Raw genomic sequence first — 27,117 nt, forward strand, 5'->3', positions numbered from 1 at the left:
GATCGCACAATACTTTGTGGATCGTGTCACTGTAAAGTAACAACAAAATTGATTATAATTATGATAATGTTGTTGTCATAATTCATTAGATTATCCTATTGAACTTCCGATTTAAATCAACATCCTTTGATATTTGCGCATAACTCTTTACCCAGCAAAAAGTTTTTTAAGTCAAGAAAATCCTTATTAAAATATTATCCGAATTCTATAAATGGCAATTTGTTTATCTATTTATTGAAATGTCATTGGTTAAAAACTCACACACCCCCTCTTCCACGTGGTTCAATACCAAATATAAAATGCAGAAAATAATTCTGTCTGCGCAACACTTACAAAATATTTTGTGAACTTTTACAGACAAAACTAAAATTCAATATGCCTACAGATGAAAAAGTGGCCAAAATAGGACTAGTTGGTGTACCTTTCAGCAAAGGACAGGTGAGCGATTTTCCTTAAGAAAATGAACAATTGTGGGGCTTGAAAATCAAGTAGCATTTTAAGAACAAAGAATTTTTAAAATATTTTTTGCGGTTGAAAATATAAAAATCTGAATATCAAAAAATCTAAATGTTTTTTTTTTGTTAAGCTGGGAAGTTGTACATATTTATAAGAAAGTTACCATTTCATATACCATAATTATTCTTATATTTTTATTAACTGATAATCGAAAATATGGATAATTGATAAATGCATATAAAGTTGCTTTTTAATTTGGCACTAAAATATAAAAAAGAAGATGCCGGACCCCAATCAAGTTGCATTAAAGATTTAATTTGTCGCCAAATTATTTTTCCGCACATAACTGCTGATGTCGTATCACAAACGCTTGAAATATCTTTGAAATTGCGGATTATAAAGATTACTTTTTAAAACTATTGCAGACTGTAGTTTATATATTAAGTTTTTTTTTAATTTAAAATAAATAATCATCGATCATCGAGCTTTTTTATTTTAAATCTGCACGATATGCAAAATGTCAGATTTCGTTAAGATTATACGTGAACAAACTCACCTTTGTGAAACAAGAAAACACCGATAGTCCTTGAAAACAAAATATGAGAAGAAAGATCCTAGGGGAAAATGAAAATAAGTTGCAGTCAATTATAAAATTTATAATTGTCAGAATTATCTCCCCTTACATGGCTGAGTAATTTTGAACAATTGAATCAAAGGAAAACAATTCTGTATATGCACTAACAGTCATAATAATAAGATAAATCACGTCATGCGATTTATTTCGGTGAAAAGTCTTGCAGTTGAACTGCTTTCCTGTCACACATTGTGCGTGTTTCATTAAAGATCTAACCCAACAATGCAATATTGCGTAAGGACCCGTATTACCTTAGCAGTTGACTTTAAACATTTGAAATTTCAACAAACAATAGCAACCACCCGAACTAAAAATGTTTAATCAAATTACTTTAACTTCGATCCTTGTATGTTTACCTGCGTCGTATATGACTTTTGTTGGTCAAGTAACCGCTCGACTCATTTAGTCCGTCCGTCCGTCTGTAAGACTATGGTACAAAACTTTTGAAAAGAATTTCTTGGATCTATGACAAGGAATGATCTATTATTTGGTCTACAGCTTGGAGATGATGAAGACGTTGATTTGTAGCATGCAAACAATTATACATCTCCGTATATCTACTTCCTGTTTACCGATAGTTCGAAATATAACACTCATTGAACAAGGGAAATTTTCGTTCTTTATCATTACATTAATGAAAGAACTTTATTTAAGGCAAATAGCACATGGCTTTTGGAAAAAAGTCTTCATCAGTTAAGATTCAGTACGCATGTTGACTCAATCAGTTACATCACCCGCAAAGTGGGAAGGGATTAATATAAGTTACGAAACTTGTTTCACAATTAACTATAAATAAATATGTTTAAACTAATAAGTTACATGCAACTTTGCAGGTCCAATTCCCTTTTTAGTCTTGTTTCCGTTTATGGGTTTTTAAAAATGAAAATATAGTAGGATGTCAGCACTGCTATTTGTTCCTGGGTTCTGTTCGTTTCAACAATGGTAATAATGATAAATTAAAAGATAACTAAGGATGCTGATACGTACGCATCTAGCAATAACCTGTTCAAAAAGATACTTTTTTCTACAATCGAATCCCCCTTTCACAAAGTAATGATCTATAATTATTTTAGATGGCAATAATGATTTACTTTTCTAAAAATCCGATGACCTGTCAAATAAGTAAATTTTATAACTCTGAAAACTATATCTATATATGTATTTCATATACAGTATTAATGATAATTCCTGGAATGATTATTCGGTCAACACTCTCCTCAAATTTCTAAGGAACTCCTCAGTCTTTTCACCACTTCGTAGTTAATCCTTGTATTGTTGTTTCCGGAGCAAATCTTGTTTGAAGTGACTAATTTGTTCTGGTGTTGTCTTTCTTAATTCACTTAAATTGAGCGACACATTAACATCCTAGTTTTATATCATATCATTATGATAGCGAATATAAACTTCTTTAATCCCAAAAGCTTATAAACCTCTTCTATTGTTTTATATACCCTGGATGCACTATAAAAAATGTTTTGACAAGGGGATTAAAGGCTAAAGATTAGTCAATAAGATAATTGAAAACTTACTGCATAAGTTATGGCTTTAACTATCAGCTTAAAATACTGTAGCTTAAACAGTTCAATAGACAAACAGATAAAGGATAGTGTGTAGATACCCTCCCCGCAACAAACCGTGTAAGGGCTGTATAGCCAGTCAAGGTCATTAACAAATTCCGTCGTCGCCCTCCCCCGACCGAAAGATTAACTTCCAAGTGATAAAGCAATTTTTAAAATTTTACAGGTTTTTAACAAACAAAATCTATATATACAATTTAAAAACTCGGTATACAATTTGTTTTCTGGAACAATTCCAGATACATGAACCATGTTCCGATTATGCAAATTACTATATGTAATCGGAAATGTAAATATATTACCAAAACATTTATCTAGAGGCCTATGGTTTCATATCTTTATTTTTGCTTTGGATATTTAATTGTAAAAATAATCTTCAAATAATTAAATTTTGTTACGTGTCAAACTTTAGCTTTCAAAATTGGAGTTCTTACATTAAAAGTGGATTATGTTGTGCATGCCCCAAGTCAGGAGCCTGTAATTCAGTGGTTGTCGTTTGTTTGTGCGTTCAGTGACTTATTTGTTTTTCATTCATTTTTTTATACATATAAGACCGTTAGTTTTCTCGTTTGAATTGTTTACATTGTCAAATCGGGGCCTTTTATAGCTGACTATGCGGTATGGGCTTTGCTCATTGTTGAAGGCCGTATGGTGACCTATAGTTGTTAATGTCTGTGTCATTTTGGTCTCTTGTGGACAGTTGTCTCATTGGCAATCATATCACATCTCCTTTTTTTCCATTTTCTTACTATTAGACATTTCCTTAGTGCACAATTGCCTCCAGAGTAGGTTTTCTCTTGGAGAAAAGAAATGACAGAACCCTGCAAAAGATCTTTTCACTAACGAAGCTGAAATGAACAAAGTTGTAATTTATTCTTTCGATATTAACTTTCTCTCAAGGTTTGATCTGATTTTCAGAGTTGTATTTCAATTGAATAGATGAATGATTGCACTGAATAGGCTGGCTCCATCATATAATTAATTTTGGGATAAGAAGCCTAATGAATCACTACTTCACTCCGAGTAAATGATTGCCAATGATAAAACTACACAAAAGACTAAATGACCTTGGGTTTGAATACAGATTATCGTACAACCTTCAAAAATGAACAACACACATACCGCTAAGTAAGATGTAAAATGCACCGGACTGACAAGGTAAAACAATTCAAAGTTGAAACGAGAAAACATAGACTGTTATCAATATTTATCTTGTACATAAAGTCTCACGTTAGGTGGTTTTTTTTTTCTTCATTTACAAGTTTTTATTTTAGCAACGAGATGGGACAGAAAAGGGGCCTGGAGCACTTCGAAATGGAGGTTTACTGGAAACTTTAACATCAATCGGTCACGATGTTCATGATTATGGAGATCTGCCGTTAAACTTTAGTGATGATAAAGAGGGACAAATAGGGGTAGCAAAAAATCCCAAAACTGTTGGACATGCATCAAAGATGGTAATTATTAATTATAATTTAAAACTATACAGTACATATTTAAAAATGATTTATTACTGATCTTTTATGTTACATTTTTATGCATACTTTTTTACTGTTTTTACTTTCGTTACAGCGGATTCCATTGATTGTGTAACCAAAGGTATTATGTTTGGTTAGCTTGCTTGTTAGCTGAACCGTGAAGTCATTGTTAGGTGAGGTAAATTACCCTTCTTTAAATAGACTTGTTCAACAGAAAAAACAAACGATCTGTATGTAGGACTATGCTACTTCGAACGAAGGATAGTATACCTGACCTCATAATGACTTCACGGTTCAGCTAACAAACAAGCTAACCAAAGATATAACCTTTAGCTACAAAATCAATGGAATCCTCTGTAATTCATGTGTATGAATACTTTTTGTTTTGTTTTATTGCAAATCAAACATGTTGTCTCATATAAAACGAAAAGTTTAACTAAAATGTGGGTATTTTTTTGCATTTTCTAACTTAAGCATGTGTTTTAAAAAATATTCCAGATTGCAGACAAAGTTTCTGAAGTTGTTAAATCTGGCCGAACGTGTTTGGCATTGGGTGGAGATCACAGTATGGCTATAGGTACTATATATGGACAACACCAGGTTCAGCCTGACCAAGTCGTTCTATGGATTGATGCACATGCTGATATTAATACACCTTTGACATCAGGAAGTGGAAATATGCATGGAATGCCTCTGTCCTTCCTTGTCAAGGAATTAGATCCGTATTTACCCAAGATTCCAGGGTTTGAATTTGTCAAGCCATGGTGAGTAATAACTTAATCGACACTAGTAACAGAATTCTTACTTTCTGCATTTTTGAATACTTGTATAGTATTTCTTGATAAGGATGTCTTTCTTTATTTTATGGACTTCACGATGGTGTTGAAATATTCTGTTTGTTTGTGGTCTATGTTTTAGTGTTTATGTACATTGCAATTTCTGTTTAGATGGTTTTCAGAAATCAGGCATCGTTACGGTACTTCAACAAATCATGTTATCATTGATTTGATCACAGATACTGGACGGGACAGTCTCTACTTGTACATTGGAAACTGTATTAAGTTATACCCTAACGTATCCTTCTTTGGATTCTAAACTATATGATAACAATAAAAAAATCAACAAACTGCTGCAACAAAAATGTGTGTATTGTTTTTTTTTTCATTTCTGTAATATAGAACATAACAATATTACTATCAAATGTTTTTTTATCCACTCAATTTACTGGGCTAATATGATTTCGTTTAATATCAGAGGCAAACTTAATGAGGTTTGGGGGGCCCTATGGAGCTACATACATGGTTTATGCATACCCTTATAACAATTCTGCTCATAACGTTGTCATGTTGACCCCTTTCACAATTCTTTTATGATTTCATTTATTTTCATTCTATTAACAGTCTGACAGCAAAAGATATAGCATACATAGGACTCCGTGATGTAGATCCAGGAGAAAGGTTTGTATTTTAAATATCAACTCCTACAATGCTTGTTCATCACTTTCAATCTCACTAAGATTTAATCATAGCATGGCCAACTCACAATTCATGTTTTGATTGTATTAAATAAGAACTGTTTTATTATGTTTGATGAACCTTTTATCAGGGATGCTCAGAGCTTGTATCAAAAGTACACGAAATAAGATGTTGCATGAGTGCCAATGAGACAAATCTCCATTCAAGTTACAACTTTTAAATTAAACCATAATAGGTCAAAGTACGGTCTTCAATACGGAGCCTAACTTCAAGCTGGCCTATATAGTGCCCCAATAAAACCATCCAAACAGGAAACAAACGGTCTTATCTATATAATAAAACGAGAAACGAGAGACACGCATGAACCACATCAACATCCGAAAACCACTGAACATCATGTTCCTGACTTAAGACAGGTGCAAACGAATTTCACCGGGTTTACGTTCTAATAGGTACCAAACTTCATCCTTTCCTGAAACAATAGTGTGCCATCACAACAGAGAAAGACACACTATAAAAATCAATTGAAATGGCTTAACTAAAACATAGCCTTCCTATTACATTTCCTAACCTTTTCTTTATAACTGAGTTACTTTTTTCCGAAACAAAGTTGCATACATCAGTATAAGTGTTACTGAACTTTATATTATACTTATGAAAGTTCAAAAAGTCGCAGAATGTATTACATGAATTAATTAAAATACAATTTTGTATGTAGATATATTATTGAAAAACTTGGAATCACAGCATTTTCTATGCAAGAAGTAGATAAATATGGTATCAATGAAGTTATGACACGTGCACTGAAAGCTATAGACCCAGAGTAAGTACATTCAATATATGTATTTTAGATATCAAAATAGATTAAAAAATACTTTTCCACACCATATTCTAAATACTCTTTGCAAAGGTGAAGAATATCATTTCAACATTTGCTGTTTTTATTACATGGAGTTTCTTATTGTATGAATTTATACCATAAAAGGCAGTATGCCCATCGTTAAAGGTCTATGATTACATCTAGAAATCAGTTCTATTGCAATGTTAATATTGTCGAGCTGCTTTGTATCTTAGTTCTTAAACTTGCCTGAACATGCAGCTGTTCAGGAAAATCACATGGTAAAAAAAATACAGGTTGTCTTTGAAAAAAAATCGTCAAATAAGAGGTCTAAACTATTCACATCTAATATTGTGGTCTTGGATTGGCAGTAATACAACAGCTTCTTATTTTATATGCATCTGCTTATAAATTTTAGCCTACACTTGCAATGAATTATAAGTTGTTATTTTTGCATTTTAGCATATTAGCCATGTACCATCTTCCATAGCCTTACTTTTCAATTAAGAATGCACATCTCCATCAATTCTACCTCAAATTTTTTTTGTTATCATACATTGTATGCGTCTCTTTTTTTCCAGAGGAAAACGTCCAATTCATTTAAGTTTTGATGTTGATTCATTAGATCCATCTCTTGCACCGAGCACAGGAACACCAGTATTAGGTGGGCTGTCACTCAGAGAAGGTTTATATATTGCAGAGGAAGTAGCAAACACAGGTAACACACCTTGACCTTTAATGGTTCTTCTTTTACAAGTTTTATTTATGATGCGAAATTGTCTCGTTGGCACTCATACCACATCTTCATATATCTGATTAGGACAGTTGTGTGTTCAACATTATAGACATGAGAGAGACAAAAATCGAATATATTGAAAGTGATGAAGGAATAAACATAATAACACTATTGAAGATTCTCCATCCGTAGAGCATCTCCCTCTATCATATTATATAAAAATATAATCGCCCATCAGACAACACAACTCTGTGTCCACACTTCTTTATACCATCAAGATAAAATTATTTCACATTATGGTTATTTCAGTATCAAAGAGAACAGGCGCTACAACAGCAACCAAATAAATGTGTCCCTGAAAAGTTTAAGTTAATGTTTGAAGTGTTCTCGAAATTTAAACTTATTGAGAAAGCAAGTGCAATGCGTCTACTGGTTTTTTTTATTAAATGTTATCTGCATTTCATTGATTTTTATGTAAATTTCTGTGCCTAGAACACTTTATTTTTTAGGTCATTACTATTTATTTGTTAATCAAAGACTGATTGTTTCTTTATAATTATTTTCAGGTCGTTTATCGGTAATTGACGTTGCAGAAGTAAATCCTAGCCTTGGTTCAGAACAAGATGTTGAAACGACAGTGAAAAACACTATTGAATTTATTACAAAATGTTTTGGCAAAAGAAGACAAGGAGCCTATCCTCCAGGATACCATATTCCTTTACCAACATAAACTTATGTCTACCATTGTTGTCACTTCTGTCTCTTGTATATATCATGCTAAAATAGGAGTAAAATATCGCGTTGTTGGACTGAAACATTTGCTTTATGTGAGAATAGGGAAATCCATTTTTATGTCTCTCAAAAGTGTTCATTAAGTCAATATTTTGATACTCTTATTCATTGAATTGTTGTTTTTGTGATATATATATATATATATTATACATATACGTGAATTTGCGTGTTTATATGTATATTTGTTTTTTTATTAATTTAATTAAAACTAATGTATCAAAAGATATTTTGTTCAATTTTGTAACATTTCATACACATAAAATGGTCGGAGATTTTCCATCATATTTTGAGTTTTACATTGTTATTTGATTGATATTTACATTATGTATACATTTTATATAATCATTTGTTTAATTGTCTAACTATATACCACGTCAAACTTTCATATCGTATGCAACCATTTTACCATTTTGACTGAGCATGTGCTGCCAATTATGGTTTATCAGTGGTATATCTATTAAAATTAAAATTAATGCTATTGATTATTTGTAGTTGTTCTTCTTATTTGGTGCTAAGTCAATTTATGTTTTGATTAACTGCTGTAATATAGTTTCTGTGTTATATTATAGTAGTCCGTCAGATTGCTAGCTGATGCACGCCTTCGGTGCGGGGTTTTCTCGCTCCTTCGGCTTTTTTCCACTCTTTGGTCGGATTGTTGTCTCTTTGACACATTCCTCATTTCTAGTCTCAATTTTATTCACTGAAAAGAAAAAAGGTGATGAAGGACTTTTTTCTCAGCAAAAAGCGCTATCACGCTTTGACAAAAGACGGTAGTACATCACTTGTAAGCACTCACATAATATGTGTTGGATTCTTTATCATAAACAAGCAAATAGTAAAATTAAAAAAAATGAACTCCAAGGATAATTCAAAATAAATTTTCCAAAACGGAAGGTTATTTATCAAATGGCAAAATCAAAAGCCCAAACACATCAAACGAATGGAAAACAACTGTCATCTTTCTGACTTCTAGGAGACATTCCCATATTTGTATCTGTCGAGGCCACGTCGGTCATAAAAAAAATCATCTGTTCTGAATCTTTAAACAAACTTTATAAGAATGATGATGATTGGAACTAATATATATTAGAAGATGTGGTATGCGTGCCTAGGACTAGTGTAAAAACCATTCAAACAATAACAGCGGGTTTAAACGTTTAATAGATACCAACCTTCAATCTTATCTGTAACAATAGTAAATGACATCACAACATAGAAAGACACAGTATAAAATATCAATTGAAATGGCTGAACTCAATCAAAAGACATATTACACAACGGAACATAAACTGAACGAAAAATTCGATCTTTGATACAATGTAAATACAAAATCAATAAAATAAGGGATGAATAATTATAGTAACAGTATTATGCCGCTGTTTTACATGTTTTAATTGGACGAAAGATATGGCCAAATTAAAGAAAAAAATCATTACAAACTATAACGAAATGCTTTGACACCCCCACAATATTGGAGATATGGAGAGTATCTACAAATAATCGTCATGTAATGTTGATTGGAATAGCAAATTCGTTTGAATTCTAAAACATGACCACTAGATGCAATCTTTGATTCTGATTGGCCAATTGCAAAAATTATCTTTGAAAGTACAGTAGGTGAAATATTTTGAAACTTGTCAGATGCGGATTGTAAGACCAAATATCCTCAAGACATTTAATGTTGATTAGTGCCACTTTTCCCCCTCGAAACTCGATGTAAAACACAGGTTTATCCCTTTCGATGAAACCACTATTTCTATAAAAAAAAATTAAAAAAATTTCACAAGAAGGTTGTTTGGTAGGTCTTCTGAGACAGTCGACTTGGGCAATCTTTGAATGTAATTAGCCATTTTTTTAACACCTTCTCTGAAACAAGGTGAAACGATTCAATTCTGGTGGAAGACCTTCCACAAACATATCTCATATACATGTATAATTTTGGATGAGATGCAACAGGATGACACTATCATTCCAAATCAAAATGTGTGAAAAAGTAAACAATTAGAATTTAAAGTACGGCCTTCAACCCGGAGCATTGGTGCACACCGAACAGCTTGATTGAACTATACAATACTAGTAGAACCCCAAAATGAATATTGTAAAATAATTCAAATATGATAACCATTGGTCTGATCTAATAAAAAAAACTTTATAAAAACAGCCATCCAAAAACTCTTTAATATGATTGACAATAAACATTAACTTCATTTCAAGGTTAAGTTCCACATTATATGTTACCTTTTATTATCCAATCAAATCCCAGTATATATCAAACTGTAACACGAAGGTACGATTTGAAAGTGCTCTAGTTAAAAGCCAAAACAAATATTATTAAAAAAAAAAACCATGCACCATAGACTTAATAAATATAAATCATGTTATATATTACAGTCGATTTCATTGAGTGTGTAGGGAAAGGTAGAATCCTTGGTTAGCCTGCTTGTTAGCTGAACCGTGAAGTCATTATAAGTTAGGTAAACTACCCACCTTTAAGAGTAGACTAGTCCGACAAATAACAAATCTATTTGTCTGTAAGACTAGACTACTTCGAAAGGAGGGTAGTATTAATTTACCTAATAATGACTTCACGGTTCAGCTAACAATCAAGCTAAACAAGGACTCTACTTTTCCCTACACTCTCAATGAAATCGGCTGTACAGATTAAGCAATCACTACATAGAAATAAAAGTGGACCTGTATTTATACATCCTCATATAAAACACACATTTTCGTCTCCTCACACTAGGTGAATATGAAATCAACTAAGCAGAAAGGAATTGTGATTGGTTCCAATAGAAAGAAAACATTGCCACCTGAGGCACTCTATGTTTTGATTGGCATTTTTTTGTTTAAAGCTACAAGCCGATATGCACCTGCATGTATACATAGTGTTAAGCCCCGGTGATTTGAAAGCTAACATAGTTTTTACCATGTTCTCCGTTCCACACTTGATACACGCAGATGTCCGTTGTTGTTTTCTGATTTGTATTTTACAGTAGAAATAGCATAATTTGACCTTATATTGTATACTGACTTCTTTAAATCTATATATCTACTTTATTTATATGTGTAATTGTTCTTTTTGTATTTGGTTATAATAGATATAAGAAAATGTTGTATAAGTGCCAATGAGACACCTCCCCATCAAATTCAATTTAGTAAAAAGTAAGAAAACCAATATAGGTAAACGTACAGCCTTCAAAACGGAGCTAGCTTTGGCCCTCATCGAACAGGAATAAAGGGTTAACAAATGAATATTGTTAATCTTTTCAAACTGGAAAAAACAACGGTTTAATCTATACAAAACAATAATGTGTTCATAGTACGCGGATGCCCCAGTCGCACTATCATTTTTTATGTTCCGTGGATCGTGAAATTGGGATAAAACTAATTTGGCTTTAAAATTAGAAAGATCATATCATAGGGAACATGTGTAAGTTTAAAGTTGATTGGACTTCAACTTCATAAAAAAATACCTTGATCAAAAACTTTAACCTGAAGACGAACGAACGAACGCAAGCACAGATCAGAAAACATAATGCCCCTCTTCTATCGTTGGTAGGGCAAAACAAAATAAAGGGCTGCGCTTTTTTTAAGCATAAAAATTCATAACACGGAAATGTAAAATCTGAAATTTATAAAAATTGAAAGGGAGCTTACATCAATAGATATAAACAATTCACCAAAGTTTCATGGACATTGGTGAAAGCCTTTTTGAGTTGTTGTCCGAAGTGTTAAAAATCCCCCTTTTTATGAATAAAGCCCCATAAATCCAAAACTTAAAATTTAAAATTTATAAAAATTGAAAGGGAGCTTACATCAATAGATATAAATAATTCACCAAAGTTTCATGGACATATGTTAAAGCCTTTTTGAGTTATTGTCCGAAGTGTTAAAAATCCCCCTTTTTTATGAATAAAGCCCCATAAATCCAAAACTTAAAATCTGAAATTTATAAAAATTAGAAGGGAGCTTACATCAATAGATATAAACAATTCACCAAAGTTTCATGGACATTGGTGAAAGCCTTTTTGAGTTATTGTCCGAAGTGTTGAAAATCCCCCCCTTTTTTTATGAATAAAGCCCCATAAATCCAAAACTTAATTCTGAAATTAAAAAAAAAACGAAATTCACTTAAGTTTCATGGAAATTGGTGAAAGTGTTTTTGAGTTATTGTCCGAAGTGTGGACGACGGTATTCCATAATACGTCCCGTCTAAAAGACGGGCGTATAAAAACGAGAAATGAAAAGCACATAAATAATCGACAACCACAGTGACTCCACAGCAGATTCCTTACTTAGGACAGGCTTGCGTACAATATCGTTCAATATCGTATCGGCTTCATAGGGCTACGTAGATGTATGACTATTGAACGAGTAGCTAGCCTTTCACAAAACGTAAGTGTTGACCAAGGAATCTTGGAAATTAGGGTAAAGTCATGTTACGTCGTATCCTGTTATTGACGGACACATTTTTTTACCATGCATGCAATGATGAGTATAACTTACAGATGATGGTATTCTGCTTTTCTGACGGTTTATCTTCCCTCATCTCTCAGTCTCTTTCGCTCTATTGCGGTACTTTAATGTCTTCAGATAGTACCAACCTTTATCAGATGTTTCGACCTGGAACCATTACATCCTCCGGTTGGTGGGTCAGTAAAGGTGGCAACATCTCTTCTCACCAGCACTCTGCTTCCAGTTCAGATAATGTCGGCGATGCCATAACCAGCAAGATGGTCGTTCTTCCTAAACTGCTTCCCTAGCTGTCTTACTGTTGTATTCTAAGCCTTTCGACTATTACCATTGCCTGTAGCATCCTCCATACTGACTGTGCAGGAAAACCTTAGCAGCCTACTTCTACTGGGAACAGCCACGCTTTTTCAACCTCTCTCTCTACATTTTTGAATCAGCTTTGTGTACTTTCTTCTTCCACTGTTATTCCTCTCTTCACAAGGAACTTTTTTCTTCTTCTGTTACTGTAACTTTATGTTTGACTTCTGTGTGACCAAAATACAATGTATGTGCGTATGTCTGTACACATTCACGAAACACAAGGTTCTTACCTATGTCAGCTCTCATGTTCCATTCACATGTCAGCCCTCATGTTCCATTCACTGCCCCTGTCCAAGATGAAGTGCTGTTGTGATTTTGTTGCATGACTAGTATCTACCTCTTTTGAAGAATCTGATCTGTTTTGCCTCTGTTGTTGGTGGCATGTTCTTCCTTCTATCAATATTAAGGATCTCTGTCAGATGATGTAGGACCTTGTCGTGCCGCCATCGATTTCTTCTTTGTGTCAGAACAATCCTGAGAGTATGCTTCATGGCACATCTTTCTGTACATAACTTGCAGCCTAGTCCTTTCGTCAGTCTTCACTAATATATAAGATTGAAGAGGAAGGAAGTGTATTGTGGACTGACATAGGCATGAATGAAATTCGGAATGGTTCCATCATCCGTAACTCAGCCCTTGATATACTTTTTACTAATACCTTATATAGCTGTCTTACTTCTTATAACAACTTCTTTTTTTTTAAATCACGTGATAAAAGAAAAAAATGGCTTTTCGTCACATAATCAGGCACCTTTTACCATTCTGGGGCAGATATGGTTTATCCACATTTATGAAAAATATAATTCCAAAATATGAATATTTATCTAAAAAGCTAAAGGCGTTGTCACCGCTGGTTAGCATCCCATACAAATATGCACATGTATATAAGCATGCCACGTCGATGGATGAGGATCCATATGACGTGCATTCTGCGATTTTCCGGTGAGATAAAAACTCGGTCAGTTTTGTTTGTACATTTTCACTACCTATTTTATTCAGTACAATCATAGGTAAATTTCTAAAGTTCAATTAATTTTCGTTTTGTCCTCAAATAAGTTGATTGGTTTGCATTCACTTCCTTTGAGAAACCTGAAAACATGAAGGTTTTATTAATATGGATCTTGCCAAACTAAAATAAAGATCATCAAATTAAAAAAAAAAAACGACCTTCCATTTTTTTTCTTGATGTACATTTGTACTAAAAACTTATATCGGCGTCTCATACCAGCTGAAGGTCCATCATAAGAACACTTACCTTAATCACAGAGTCAAGACTATGAGGGCTTTTTCCATTTGTTCCATCCTTTAGTGTTATTTAGCAACGTTTTTTTCAGCCATATTTTTGACTTCAGTTAAAAACTATGTTACAGCTGGTATTGATAGATTTGTTCGTTCTGGCTGTTATTTCCTATTCAATACAAAAACTTTGCAACATGGAAATATGTTTTTTTTTCCGGGAGAATATTTGTTTTGCTTTTGAAATCTCCTTAGTAAGGTCATCATAAACATATTTAGGAACGTAACATGCAACATATCTTTAACAGATATACATTCGTTAAAATTTTGATTCTGTCCTAATTTCTTGAGGAATAGTAAAATTGTTTAGATCTAACTTCAGCTCTTGTTTTACAATATGTAATAGTAAACAAGTTTCATAATAGAAATAAACGTTAAAATATTAAAAACAATTCCAATGCTTGCTTATTATGAAAAATACCATACCGTACTCCCTTTTAATAACAAGAAAGTTAAAAAATATTCGGAGAATAGTTTTATTCGAACGATAAATGTACAGAAAAATTTTGACCGGATTTCTCTGTCAATTTTCGGTTAATCGAACAAAACAATGCATATATGTAATCGGTGATCTGTACTTATTAAACAGGAAATATTTTCTTGTTAAAATAATTAATAGCGTTAAAACTGTGCTGCTTTTAAGACAAATTACATAAGCCAATAAAAAAATATTATTTTACAATATATGATATTTCTTTAATCAAGTGTCGAATTATTTTTACAGGTGAACTTCAATATTATTTAAAGGTGAGTATATGTCTTCAAAACATAGGCTAGATATGATTAAGCACATTGAAACATTTCTGGAATAATTTGTGAAACTATGAGTAAATAAAAAATATGGAGTTGTAAATAGCTCCGCAAATTGCTTCGTCTTTTAACTTGAACCGATTAAAACATAAAAAAAACCACAGATTAAATATATCATTTCTCTGCAATTTGAAGAACTCTAATAGAGAGTTTAATAATTAAAATATCACAAATACTAGAAACTAATGGTCGGTATAACATTTCCAAACTAATGCACTAAAAGGCATGTGCACCAAACAATTGTAATTCCAAAGCGACTTTTAAAACAACAGTCATTTATGGCTAAAATCGAGTATAAACAAACTTAAGTTTTGTAAATATCTCAACAACGAATGACAAGCTATGATGAGTAATGCAAGAAAGCGCTTAGAATGCAGCAAATTCTTTTTTTTTATGATTGCAAACTAACATATCGTAGGCTCTGATTATACACCACTACACCAGAGGTGTTGTCTCTTCGGATATGATCCAACTAGTCAGTGGTAAGTGCTTCGGTATGTATGTCAAATTGCTCGCCCCTCCTTTTGTGATAATGGAAGTGTTTAACGACTTTGACTAGATTTACAACATCCCTCGCACGGTCGGCTCGGTCCCCGTTTTAGAGTATGTACTTCACAAGGGCTGCTTTCAGGGACATGCAGATTGGTAGCTAACCATGATGACGGAGTACTGGTCGATGAGTCTAGGACGTAATAATAATAATAATTCTTCATTTGCAAAAACAGACAAAACAATGTTGGTTATGACAAATACATGATGACAGGAAGCATTATCAGGACCGAAGTCGTGAGACAGTATAAATGAAGGTCCATTATTCAACACCTACAGCCCTTGGACGTCAGTCGGCATAACACTCCCCCGTCCAAAATGGGTTTTGTATGCTGACGCGGGTATTTACGTAGAAAACAAACGTTTACTGTACAGTGATGGATTGTTTTCTGTCATCAAAAGAAGTAGGTCGTAGATCCCGGTAAACCCTCATCGTATATAGCGGGTGAATGAGAGCTGACCAGCACATCCGCTCAGCTGTAAGGACTAAGACGTGTCTGGATTGTAATGCAGTGAATAGAGAATCACCGGAGCATGACAGGAGCGGCCTCCCTTAGATCAGACATTGCCCCCTTTATAAACTTTAAAAAAAAATCTGGACCGGAACCACCACTCATAAGGATATCAAATGATAACAAACACACAATATTACTGAACTATAGTTTACTTAATATTGAAATTATACTAGTTATAGTAAAGAACCATCAGGATTGTTTAAAAATTAGCATGGAATCATGCTTGTTTAAAATTAGCAAAAGCAGAGAAACTAGTCGACATATATGTCATATATTGCCGAGTCTCAATTAAAAAATAAATATGAGTTGGATGATATATTGGCTGTTTATATTCGAACTCTGAAAATCCTTTGGAAATAAAGATCGTTGCAAAACTGTATCATTGAATAGAAAAAAAAGATAAAAGCTCACACAACAGCTCAATCAAATTGGGATTTGGCAATGAAACTGTAACTATAGTGAATCTCTTGGTTATATAATACTAGAAGATGGCTATTTTTTAAAGTTGGTTGAGCAATTCTGAGAACAAAATCTGATCCAATGTAATCCTCCTATAAAAATGACAATGAAGTTTGGTGGCAAATTGTATCACTCGTCTGTATTCCAATATACCAAAATACCAATAAATCAATATCGGAAGTTTACCGGAACATTTGATTTCAACTGCTCAATTTATGATTTTTTTTCATATTTCAATCACTGCGTGACTGTCTGGTATATTTTTAATTCTCTCATTCATTTCAGTTTGCCGCATTATCTTATGATTTCTTATATTGAAATTTTGTTGTTAGGTTAGGCCTGAGGGTTTAGCATTGCACGAGATCTCTTAAAAAAGAGGACGGTTAATTGAGATATAAAATAAATATTTTAACCCTGTAACATGTTCTTGTGCCAATTTCTAGTCACGTAGTTTTTTTTTAAATGTTCCTAATTTGGAATGACAGATCTGAGGTAGTTTCTGTTTAATTCATTTACAACGTTTATTTTTAGACCCTACTTGATTTAAGTTTGACACAATGTATTCCTATCCATTGTTGAAGATTGGATTTTTTTCCTCTACATGTGTTTTGGTCGTATCGTAGGATTGCGATATATAAAAAAAATAGTTTAACCCTGCAACATATCCTGTGCCGGTCTTTTTTGCCTTTACACCATATCTTTTTTTTCATATTCCTGTATGCTACAGAAACTTTTCCGTAACACACAGAAGTATTTGCCGCTGGTTAATTACAAACATTAAAAAAAATCTCAAAAATTTAATTACATTGTGTCACATGATAGTTCAACTTGTTCTCAATTTATGACAATTCGTTGAAAAGCCGCGCGATCTTTTTGAGCAGCTGACTTCAATGAAATAATTTTCTTCTCTTTTGAAGTGCATTACACCAGAACATCTTAAATATCTTCACAACTTTTGAATAACCGTGAAAAAAACCCAGATTTTATCATCTGGAGTTGAAACCTGATGTTTATATTTTGTAACTTTGGATATTTTTCAATAATTTCAAAGTTCATTAACCAAGGGTCATATATTTATCTTTAATGTTTAATCACCCGAACAGTCTATTTTCGATGAATCATTTCCTGTAATTCAAATGAGATAACCTTGTAAAAAACTATTTTTATAGAAAAAAAACATATTTTTTTCAACTTTTACCATCTTCAGATAATTTAAACCCTTTTAACGAATTCGCAGCAAAACATCCGTCTTCGGTGGTGATTTTTTTGTGTGTTTTCTTATATTTTTAAAGCAAAAGTTTGTGTTAACTGAACGTCTTATTACAAGCAGACAAAAACTAACATATATATTCCAACAAATTATTAGAATTTATCACAGCTGTATTTGGCAAAACTTTTCGGAGTTCTGGTCGTTACTGCTCTTCTACTTTGTATTTTATTTGGCCTTTTGACTTGTCTGATTTGTGCATAATGGCGTGTAAAATTATAACCTTGGTATATCTTTGATGAGTTATTTTACCGAGAAGCTTAATTGTCAATCACATTTTGCATCTATATATTACATAAATAAATCCTTGTTCAGTAGTCGGGTTATACCTGTGCCTACATGGTCCAAAGAACACAGTCTTATTTATAAACACCATACTGGTACTTTTGGATAGCCTTGGCCCACTGCTAGAAACATTCAATTGGATCAGGATGATGCCATATTCAGAATAGGTCCTTGACTAAAGAAGCCGTCTTGCATTTTATTCGGACAAGTGATCGTTTTGACATTAAGAAAGACTGTTTGCTTTCTTTTTCGAACTTATATATATGTAGCTTATTTTGTCAATGAAAAGCTTTTTGACGTAGAACTTGTTTATTTTATTTGGGAAATGGTGAACTTTCGTTTTTCTATAAATATTGGTACAAATCTATTATCATTTTATGTTGTTGTTGCACGTCTTTATACTTGTATAGAATAAAGGAGACATATATATGTCTATGGTATTGGTATAACATATTATACTAAGGGGTGACCATCTAAGTACAACAACTTGTGTCTGATCCTTTTTGTAATTACAAATAAAAACGGTGGAAATGTAAAAACTATTGGAAAGGACTTTGTTAATACAGTTTATCTTTGTTGTAGAATTAAATATCCACATGCTTGCACTTGTCCTAAATTAAAGACAACCTTAGCATCGGAAATTTATAACCTCGATCTCGTTTTCTAAGATCGAATGACATCTTGAACTCAATGTACTAATTTCCAGACAACATTTAAGAAATTTACACATATTCAAATATTTTTTTCTAGGGTTGAATTACATCTTTTATTTGCACTAAATTTAAGACCCGACCTTCAGGAAATGTACAAACATTCAAACAATTTCGATGAATGGTGTTATTTTCTTATCAATACCAGAGACATATAATACAATTATATGTCTCTGTCAATACATTCTTCATACTGTTAGCATTCAAATTTTCAGAAACAAAAAGATTTGAAATGTTTGCCCATTGTGTGGCGCTCAACTAATTGACAAAATTGATGTACTCATAGACACATTCAATTGCCAGGTAATAACCCTCTTCGACAAGTGGAAGATTTTGAGTAAAAAATCGTTTCGTATAAGTTACAATCTTATTCAAATACCAGGCAATTTGGTTCGTGAAAAGAGCGGTTGTGCCAGCCGGAATAATTCTTTCATATGAGGTCAATCGTAAAAAATAAGTTTTGGCAAAATCATTGAAGATTGTCAAAGACCTTATCATGAACTTCATCTGGTGCATGTAAAATAAGGTCAACTCGCTTTACCCGTTTCGCTCCTTGCAAGGATTTGTATAGTAAGATACTTGCTCTTTGTAAAAGTCCACATACAAATGGCAATGTCGATATATACGATATCTTGGACCTATTATATATACTTAACGAGTAAAATACCATATTTCACCTTTCAACCTTAAAAATCAATTCTTGAAATGATGTTATTGCAGTTCGATAGCATAAGGATAGACATTTATAATACCCAATTAACAGGCCAAATAATGTCGGTCGAAGATAGTTTGATCTCATCCTGCAAACTTAACATGAAAATGAGGTCAAGGTTAAGTGACAATGAATGGTTTAAAATTGTTTGTCAATAAGAACAGTCTATCATTCTAGTTAAAAATAGTGATGAAATGATAAAAAATATCGTTGTCATAGTGATGAATGACTGACCATTGAGTTAGTGAACAGATGACACGAAGGAAAGAATATCCAAATTAAATAGATTTGAATACAAAATTTCTTATATCGAAAGCATAGATCATTTTTGATCACTTTGTTAACAGGAATTGTTGAGTTTGATTAAGATACTAGTAATTATTTTACTTTAATTGATTGTTGGTGTTTAAAACCCCTTTCAGCCCTCTTGGCTTTATCATGATGGCCAGTTTTTATTGTTAAGAGCAAGTAGAAGTACATGGAAAGAATCATAGATATTCGAAAAGAAAACTGGCAATCCTATTCAACTGAGCAGGGTACAACTCACAATCTTAGTGTTGACATGCTAGCATTGGTAAATAACTTCGTTATTTAAGGGCCACAATTCCTATAAAGAGTCGACTAATTGCTTAAGTCATATTGACATTTAGTAGATCTTATGATATTAACTTTTGTAAAAATCATCCTTTCATTGCAACAACTGCTATGCAGAGTGAATTAGAGGATAGTAATGCAACAATTTTTAAGCTCCAAACTTCAAGGGGTTTTAAAGATAGATAACTGGAACAGTTTTTTGGGGCATAAACACAGGTATGGCCAAGTTGAACTATATTTTTATGCCCAACCTACGATAGTAGAGGGGCATTATGTTTTCTGGTCTGTGCCTCTGTTCGTCCGTCCGTTCTTCCGTGCGTTCGTTCGCTTCAGGTTAAAGTTTTTGGTCAAGGTAGTTTTTGAAGAAGTTGAAGTCTAATCAACTTGAAACTTAGTACACATGTTCCCCATGATATGATCTTTCTAATTTTAATGCCAAATTATAGTTTTGACCCCAATTTCAGGTTCCACTGAACATAGAAAATGATAGTGCGAGTGGGGCATCCGTGTACTATGGACACATTCTTGTTTTAAACCATAACTTTCACTGTACTGTTTTATTTCTTGTACAGGTCACATCTGTTAGTAGTGGTGAATAATCATGCCAAATTTAGAACTCCCAGTATTTTGAAAATAAAGAGAAAGGCCACTTTGTACATTTGCCTAGGATGACTTATTTTAAATAAGTTTACTGACCAAACTCCATGTGGTTTGAATGTTAGAGATTGGAGACAGTTTGTGATGAATAGAGACAGTCAGGCTGATACCTATGGACTTCTCTGATTGATGGGTTTAGCCATTTATTTACTAAGCTTTACTCTTTATTGTGAGAATAACGAGACAGTCAGGGTGATGCCTATGAACTTCTGCTGATTGATGGTTTCAGTCATCATGTAACTACTAAACTTTACAGATGTTTTTGGTGAAATAAAGAGTACTAGTTGTTCGAGTTGGGCATTTTAAACTTGTTTACCTGTTACTTTTTCTCTTTCTATGATATCACTTTAAATAATAACATGTATTTAACGTAATGTTCTCTTTTAAGCAATGATGACCATTTTGGAGAAAAATGTAAACTTAATACAAAGATAGTACTACTTAGATTGATTGTTGTTTGCTTAAAAGTCTAGTGATATATATCATAAGAATCATTTAGTATACCTTTGGTTAAAGTTGGTCATATGGGTTCAGAGAAAGAAGATTTTAAAGCAACTTGTTTCCCAGAGAGAACTTGTCTAGTTTATTTATGTATTTTTAAATTGGCCAGAAGTCCTAAATGCAATAATCTTTTTTGTTAATTTTAATTGTTGAAATTGTCTCCACATTATAAATTAAAGAAACCATGTTGTAAATGCAATTTCAACACAACATTAAAGTTGTCAGCTCCACACATCTCATGTACATAATGTCAAAATATCAGGATTCTGTAAACTTCATTCATGTTATCATGTTAGCGAACCTTATGAATGCAAGAGGTAATTTTATGTATACAGGTTCATAAAATGTATGTGTAAATGTTAGCAGAAAAAATAAATTTGCAACATAAAAAGATAATGTGGTCAGCAACCATCAAATAGAATAGTTATTAAATGATAACAGTGAAAGAGGTTGAATTCAGAGGGTATTATATCATTAGCTTACAGAAATGTTGTATGAACATCACCCTTTATTTCTGAGTCTCTATGCCACTCTCTAGTATGATTTTCTGAGTCTCTAGTATGATTTTCTGAGTCTCCAGTATGATTTCAATGACCTTTCTCGTCCATCCTTGATTTCCAAAAAATATTTTTGCGGTTGTATAAAAATAACAACTTATATTTCCATTCTTTATTCATTGATACAGACTGCTGCTGTAATATTCATTTCAAATATCTTTCTATCAAACAGTTGCACCAATGTTGGCTTTGGTTTTCTTACATTGTTTGTCATAATGTAAATACATGTTAATTCTAAGTTCCTTTACATTTAATTCTCATTTTCAACAACATATAACATTATATAGAGACAAAAACAAAAGCACCACGACTTTCATAAAAGTTTTATCATAACATCTGTTGTATATGTTCATAACCTGCACTCATAAGATACTGAAATGTATCATCATCTTTAAGTAATCCTAGGTCATCTGATTGTAGCAATGAATCAAGCTCTGGTAAAAATGATGACAAATTTTGTCCTGAAAAAAGTAAAATGTAAATAAACACTGTGTTTTCCCATGTCAATCACATACATGTAGTATCAATGGCTGACATAAATAGATAGTTAATTGTAAAAATGTTTTGACTATCTAATTAAAACATTATTATTCTGTCAGAAAACATAAATTTTAATGCATGCTTTAAGTCCCAGATACTTTTGTTTACTAGTTTTCACATTTCTTAAGTGTTTCATTTTATTATTTTTTAATAGGCTGATTTGGTCATTTTATTATGTTGTAATAGGTTGTTTAGACATTTTCATATAATAAATATTGGTAACAATTAGACTGCAATATGATAAACATTGTTCCCACATCATCAGCACATGGTTGGGTCATTGAACTAATGGGTATATGAACATTTAAAGTGATTTGATCTTTAGCAAGCTTACCCTGTGCCCCTTGATAAAGAATGAAGGTGCCAACCAGTCAACAAGGATTAATTTGAGCTTTGGTTTGTAGTTCCTTTTTTTTTTTTTAATTAATCAAAGTTTTATTGCATTTTTGCCGTTTACAATTTACTCAATCTACAGCTTCAATTAAGTATCCCTTAAATTAGTCATTAAATATTTAGGGGAAAATATTCAATAATTATATCTATAAAGTTAGTTGTATTTATTACATACATAATTCCTGAGATAATTTTGATACAAATTTCTTAGGACAGACAGACAGGCATAAATCAGTATAGAGGTCTCTTTTTCAGAGAAGGGACATAAAAAGCATATGATGATGTGATTTTCCAAAGAATTTAAATTGGAATTATGTGCCTAAATATATGATGCAGTATGTTCACCCATGACTGAGACAACTCTACCACAGAACAAATGACCCAGAAGTTACCAGCAATTGGCAACAACAATCAACAAAACCCATACCCCATAGCAATGCTCTATCATTTGCCATCATGGCCCATCACTCAACATAAAAACAAGAAAAAGACAATCACTGGTCCGAGACCACAATTATTTCGTAGCGCATTTCTTTTAGAACATAAATGAAAATAAAAAAAATCCCACCTGCACTTTCTCCATAATATTTTTACAGTGTGTTGTACTACATTTGGGACAAATTATACCAAAATTATAGAAAACTTCATCAGCTCTAACTTAAAATATGGACAATTTTATGTTTAGAACGTCTTGAAATCTTTTGACTGCTTCAGAAGTGCTAATTTTAACCTTTTTCAGCTGGACCAAATCACTATTTTCCTTTAAAATTCTGGACCCAAATTTTTTACAGTGTAATTTCTCCCCCCTACTTGCAATTTGAGGCATTAAACATGGAGAAATAAATATGGAAGGGGTATAAAAATTAATGGCAAGTAAACCACTGTCAACACTAGGGACTACATTCGGGTACAATGGAAATCAAGGGGCGACAATTAGTCTTGGACCCACTGTCAGACGATTTTCCTGAGGACATTACATATTCAAACATGTTGTTGTGGTTTAATTTACCTTTACATTGCACTTACTGCACACCAACTGCTTGTCTTTATAAGGTAAACTTACCCTCTCTGTAAGCTAAATCTATTACTTTGAAGAAAATTGTATCCTTTAAGACATCTTGTGGATCTAGAGCCTGGTCATATACCCAACTGGAAAAAATAATCAAAGCTATACTAGTTATATTAAACTTAGTATTTGAAATTAAATTAACAGTTGGCACTATTTCAGCCACATACTCTGGGTTAATTATTATTTGTTGGATATAAATTTTCATGGATTTTGTTGTGAATTTAAATGTTCAATGAGGTAAAAAAAAATTATAGATGTATATGTAGACTTTGGAAAACATCTAGATGTATATGTAGACTTTGGAAAACATCCACAGTGACAAAAATACAGCTTTTCCTCAAATAATGTAAATAGATGAATCCACAGTACAAGACTTATAACTACTGTAAACCCACTTATCTTTTAGCATTCTTTATTTTGCTTTTAGCCCTTACTGGTCACCTTGCAATTTTCTAATTTGCTTGACATATCACATAGATAAATTAAGGAATGACACAAGTTTAATATATAAGCGATTTCTATATTTACTTTATTTTTTCTACTCCCAAAAGATGCGAAAAATAAATCACTCACGAAAATTAATTGGTTTACAGTATGCCTTCTTAAGTAAACAATTGATACATAAAGAGGGGCTTGAACTAATTGAATATAGAATGATATTTTTTTTATTGAAAGTATAAGTGGTTCCCTTTGTATAAAACTTGAATGTTATATGATAAAATTCCTTGCCATTTGAATTAAGATTGGCCGGACAGTTTAAGACTAAGCAGATGAGTTTAATTTTTTTAGGAGGAATTAAAACTGGGTCCCTAGTGATAGTAACAGTGCAATTGATGGTAAAAACATAGGTAAATTAGCCAAAAATTAGAGATTTCAAAATGCTACTGTTTTTGTTTGTATTGATACATATTACAAAATAACTTCTTAAGGAATGAAAAGAAAAGAAAAGGTCAACCATAAACAACAATTTTAAGGTCTGTCACATGTAGAAACAAATCTATGAAACAAAAGACTGACCGAGAAAACTTTTTTACTGTCATATCTGATTATTCTTCCAGCATAATGAAATGTATTTATAGTTTCAATCCTTGAAAATATGTTAATGAATACAAAAAGTTCATTCAAAAGATGGTTAGATTTCATATTTTTTTTCTTTTCATTACTTTTTTTTAAAACTATTGTTTTTGTGCACAAAAATTTAAAATAAAATGTAAAGTATTTGTCCTATAATGGTGTCAAACTAAAAACTATTGACCTTCCTCTTAAACAACATGTATTAATCTATCATTCAATTCTAATTTTTGATATGATGCAAAGCTAAGAGTAACAAAACCAATACAAGTCTGGACCTTCATTCCATGGTGCTGGAACAAAGCCTTCATCACCATAAAGATTATTGCAAAAGTGTACAAATACATAGTAAATCTTAGGATTTGTTAAAGTGTCATTACATATCATTTCACTTCCATAGCAGAGTAAGCATGCCATTGTCTGTGACATAGAAGGATATAAGAACAGATTTCCAATGTCCCCTGCATTGCACATACTTAATCTATTCAAGGGAAATCACTAAATAAATGTATTTTTTTTTCTTAAAAATATTTTACAAATATCATAGAGAATTGCAGGCTTGAGAGCAAATACAATGCAATTTCACAAATAATTAATATTTCCAGAGGACATAACTCTTTAAAAAATATTTGATAGGGCCTGATTTTCTATCTTGTTAAAGACATTGCTGATATAAACCTATGATACAAGGTTCATAAAAATCTGGCAAAAATTGTACACATGAGAACTCAAACAATGAATTTTCTCATATATTTCCAAGTGATAAAAAAATTGATTGCCACTAGTTTATGAAATTATATGAACATTGCTGATACCTTGTATAAACCTATATGAGTTTTATAAAAAATCTGGCGAGAATTGTACATTAAAGCACTAACAAAATGGACAGATACCCAGTATTTCTTTGTTGCCTGCAACACTTTTCTTGCAGGGGACAAAAATTTACAATTTAATCTATTTGAAAAAGAAAATATCCCGACTCACTTCCTCTTTAAACCAAATTATTTTTTCATAAATTAAAATCTTTTCTATCCAAAAGAAAATTTATATTAAATAAAGATTTTTACTGAAAGTTGCAAATATTAATATGAAATTTCAAATATACAAAATGTTTTGACACAAGTTCCAAATCCTTAACCAGATGCTCCACAGGGCGCAGCTTTATACGACCGCAGAGGTTGAACCCTGAACGGTTGGGACAAATATGGACACAACATTCAAGCTGAATCCAGCTCTAAATTTGGATTGTGATTAAATAGTTGACACAGCATAGGTTTCTGACACAGAATAAATGTGTTCTAATCCCTTAAAAATTTTGTTTTCTCTTAGAGCAATTCACTATGTTGTTGAATATTAATCCTCTCAAAAAAATGTTTGAAGAAATTTTCTTTTTATTTATGAAATTTCAAATGAGAAAAATTGAACCCCCTCCCCCACCCAATTTTTTTTCTTCACATCCCCCTTTCCCTTATTCCAAAACTGATCTTAATTAAAATTTCTAATGGAGTTTGCAACAATAACTACTCCTTTAAATACTTTATAGAATATTAAGATGTAAAAAAACTGCTTGTTATCACTGAATGGTAAAGATTGTTTTAATTTATCAGTTGGTAGTAAAAAGTGAATATACATTGTATAATAACAAAGATTTAAGTTGATTCTGGACAAAGAAAAAATTGCTATTGCACAATATTGCACAATAAGTTATTTCTTGCTATTGCGCAATAAGTTATTTCTTGCTATTGCGCAATACTGTGCAATTGAAAAGACTTGCTATTGCACAATACTGAGAAATTGAAGATTTCTTGCTATTGTGCAATACCATGCAATGGAAAATTTCTTGCTATAATATTTTTAGATTCTGATTTGGACCAACTTGAAAACTGGGCTCATAATCAAAAATCTAAGTACATGTTTGGATTCAGAATATCAAAGAACCCCAAGGATTCAATTTTTGTCAATATCAAACTAAGTTTAATTTTGGACCCTTTGGACCTTAATGTAGACCAATTTGAAAATGGGACCAAAAATTAAGAATCTACATACACAGTTAGATTCAGCATATCAAAGAACCCCAATTATTCAATATTTGATGAAATCAAACAAAGTTTAATTTTGGACCCTTTGGGCCCCTTATTCCTAAACTGTAAGAACCCAAACTCCCAAAATCAATACCAACCTTCCTTTTATGGTCATAAATCTTGTGTTTAAATTTCATAGATTTCTATTTACTTATACTAAAGTTATGGTGCAAAAACCAAGAAAAATGCTTATTTGGACCCTTTTTGGCCCCTAATTCCTAAACTGTTA

General features: G+C 32.3%; 2 protein-coding genes across 2 annotated transcripts in view; one reads left to right on the top strand and one right to left on the bottom strand.

Annotated features, from left to right (window-relative positions):
• Positions 1-261: 261 nt before the first annotated feature.
• Positions 262-8,469, top strand: LOC134712116 (arginase-1-like). Its single transcript, XM_063573288.1, has 7 exons — positions 262-438; positions 3,942-4,124; positions 4,644-4,909; positions 5,546-5,602; positions 6,339-6,443; positions 7,040-7,176; positions 7,761-8,469. Exons 1-7 carry the CDS (start codon positions 376-378, stop codon positions 7,922-7,924), a joined length of 975 nt encoding a protein of 324 aa, XP_063429358.1. The 5' UTR covers positions 262-375; the 3' UTR covers positions 7,925-8,469.
• Positions 8,470-21,838: 13,369 nt separating this feature from the next.
• LOC134712118 (nuclear pore complex protein Nup133-like) overlaps positions 21,839-27,117 on the bottom strand; it is a 47,912-nt gene continuing 42,633 nt past the window's right edge. The window contains exons 33-34 of the mRNA XM_063573289.1: positions 23,731-23,816; positions 21,839-22,195 (exon numbers count right to left, since the gene is read on the bottom strand). Coding sequence (XP_063429359.1) covers positions 22,062-22,195; positions 23,731-23,816 — 220 coding nt within the window. The 3' untranslated portion in view covers positions 21,839-22,061. The remainder of the gene's footprint in view (positions 22,196-23,730; positions 23,817-27,117) is intronic.

This window comes from Mytilus trossulus, chromosome 3, assembly GCF_036588685.1.
Source record: "Mytilus trossulus isolate FHL-02 chromosome 3, PNRI_Mtr1.1.1.hap1, whole genome shotgun sequence".
In the NCBI taxonomy this organism is placed as follows: Eukaryota; Metazoa; Mollusca; class Bivalvia; order Mytilida; family Mytilidae; genus Mytilus; species Mytilus trossulus.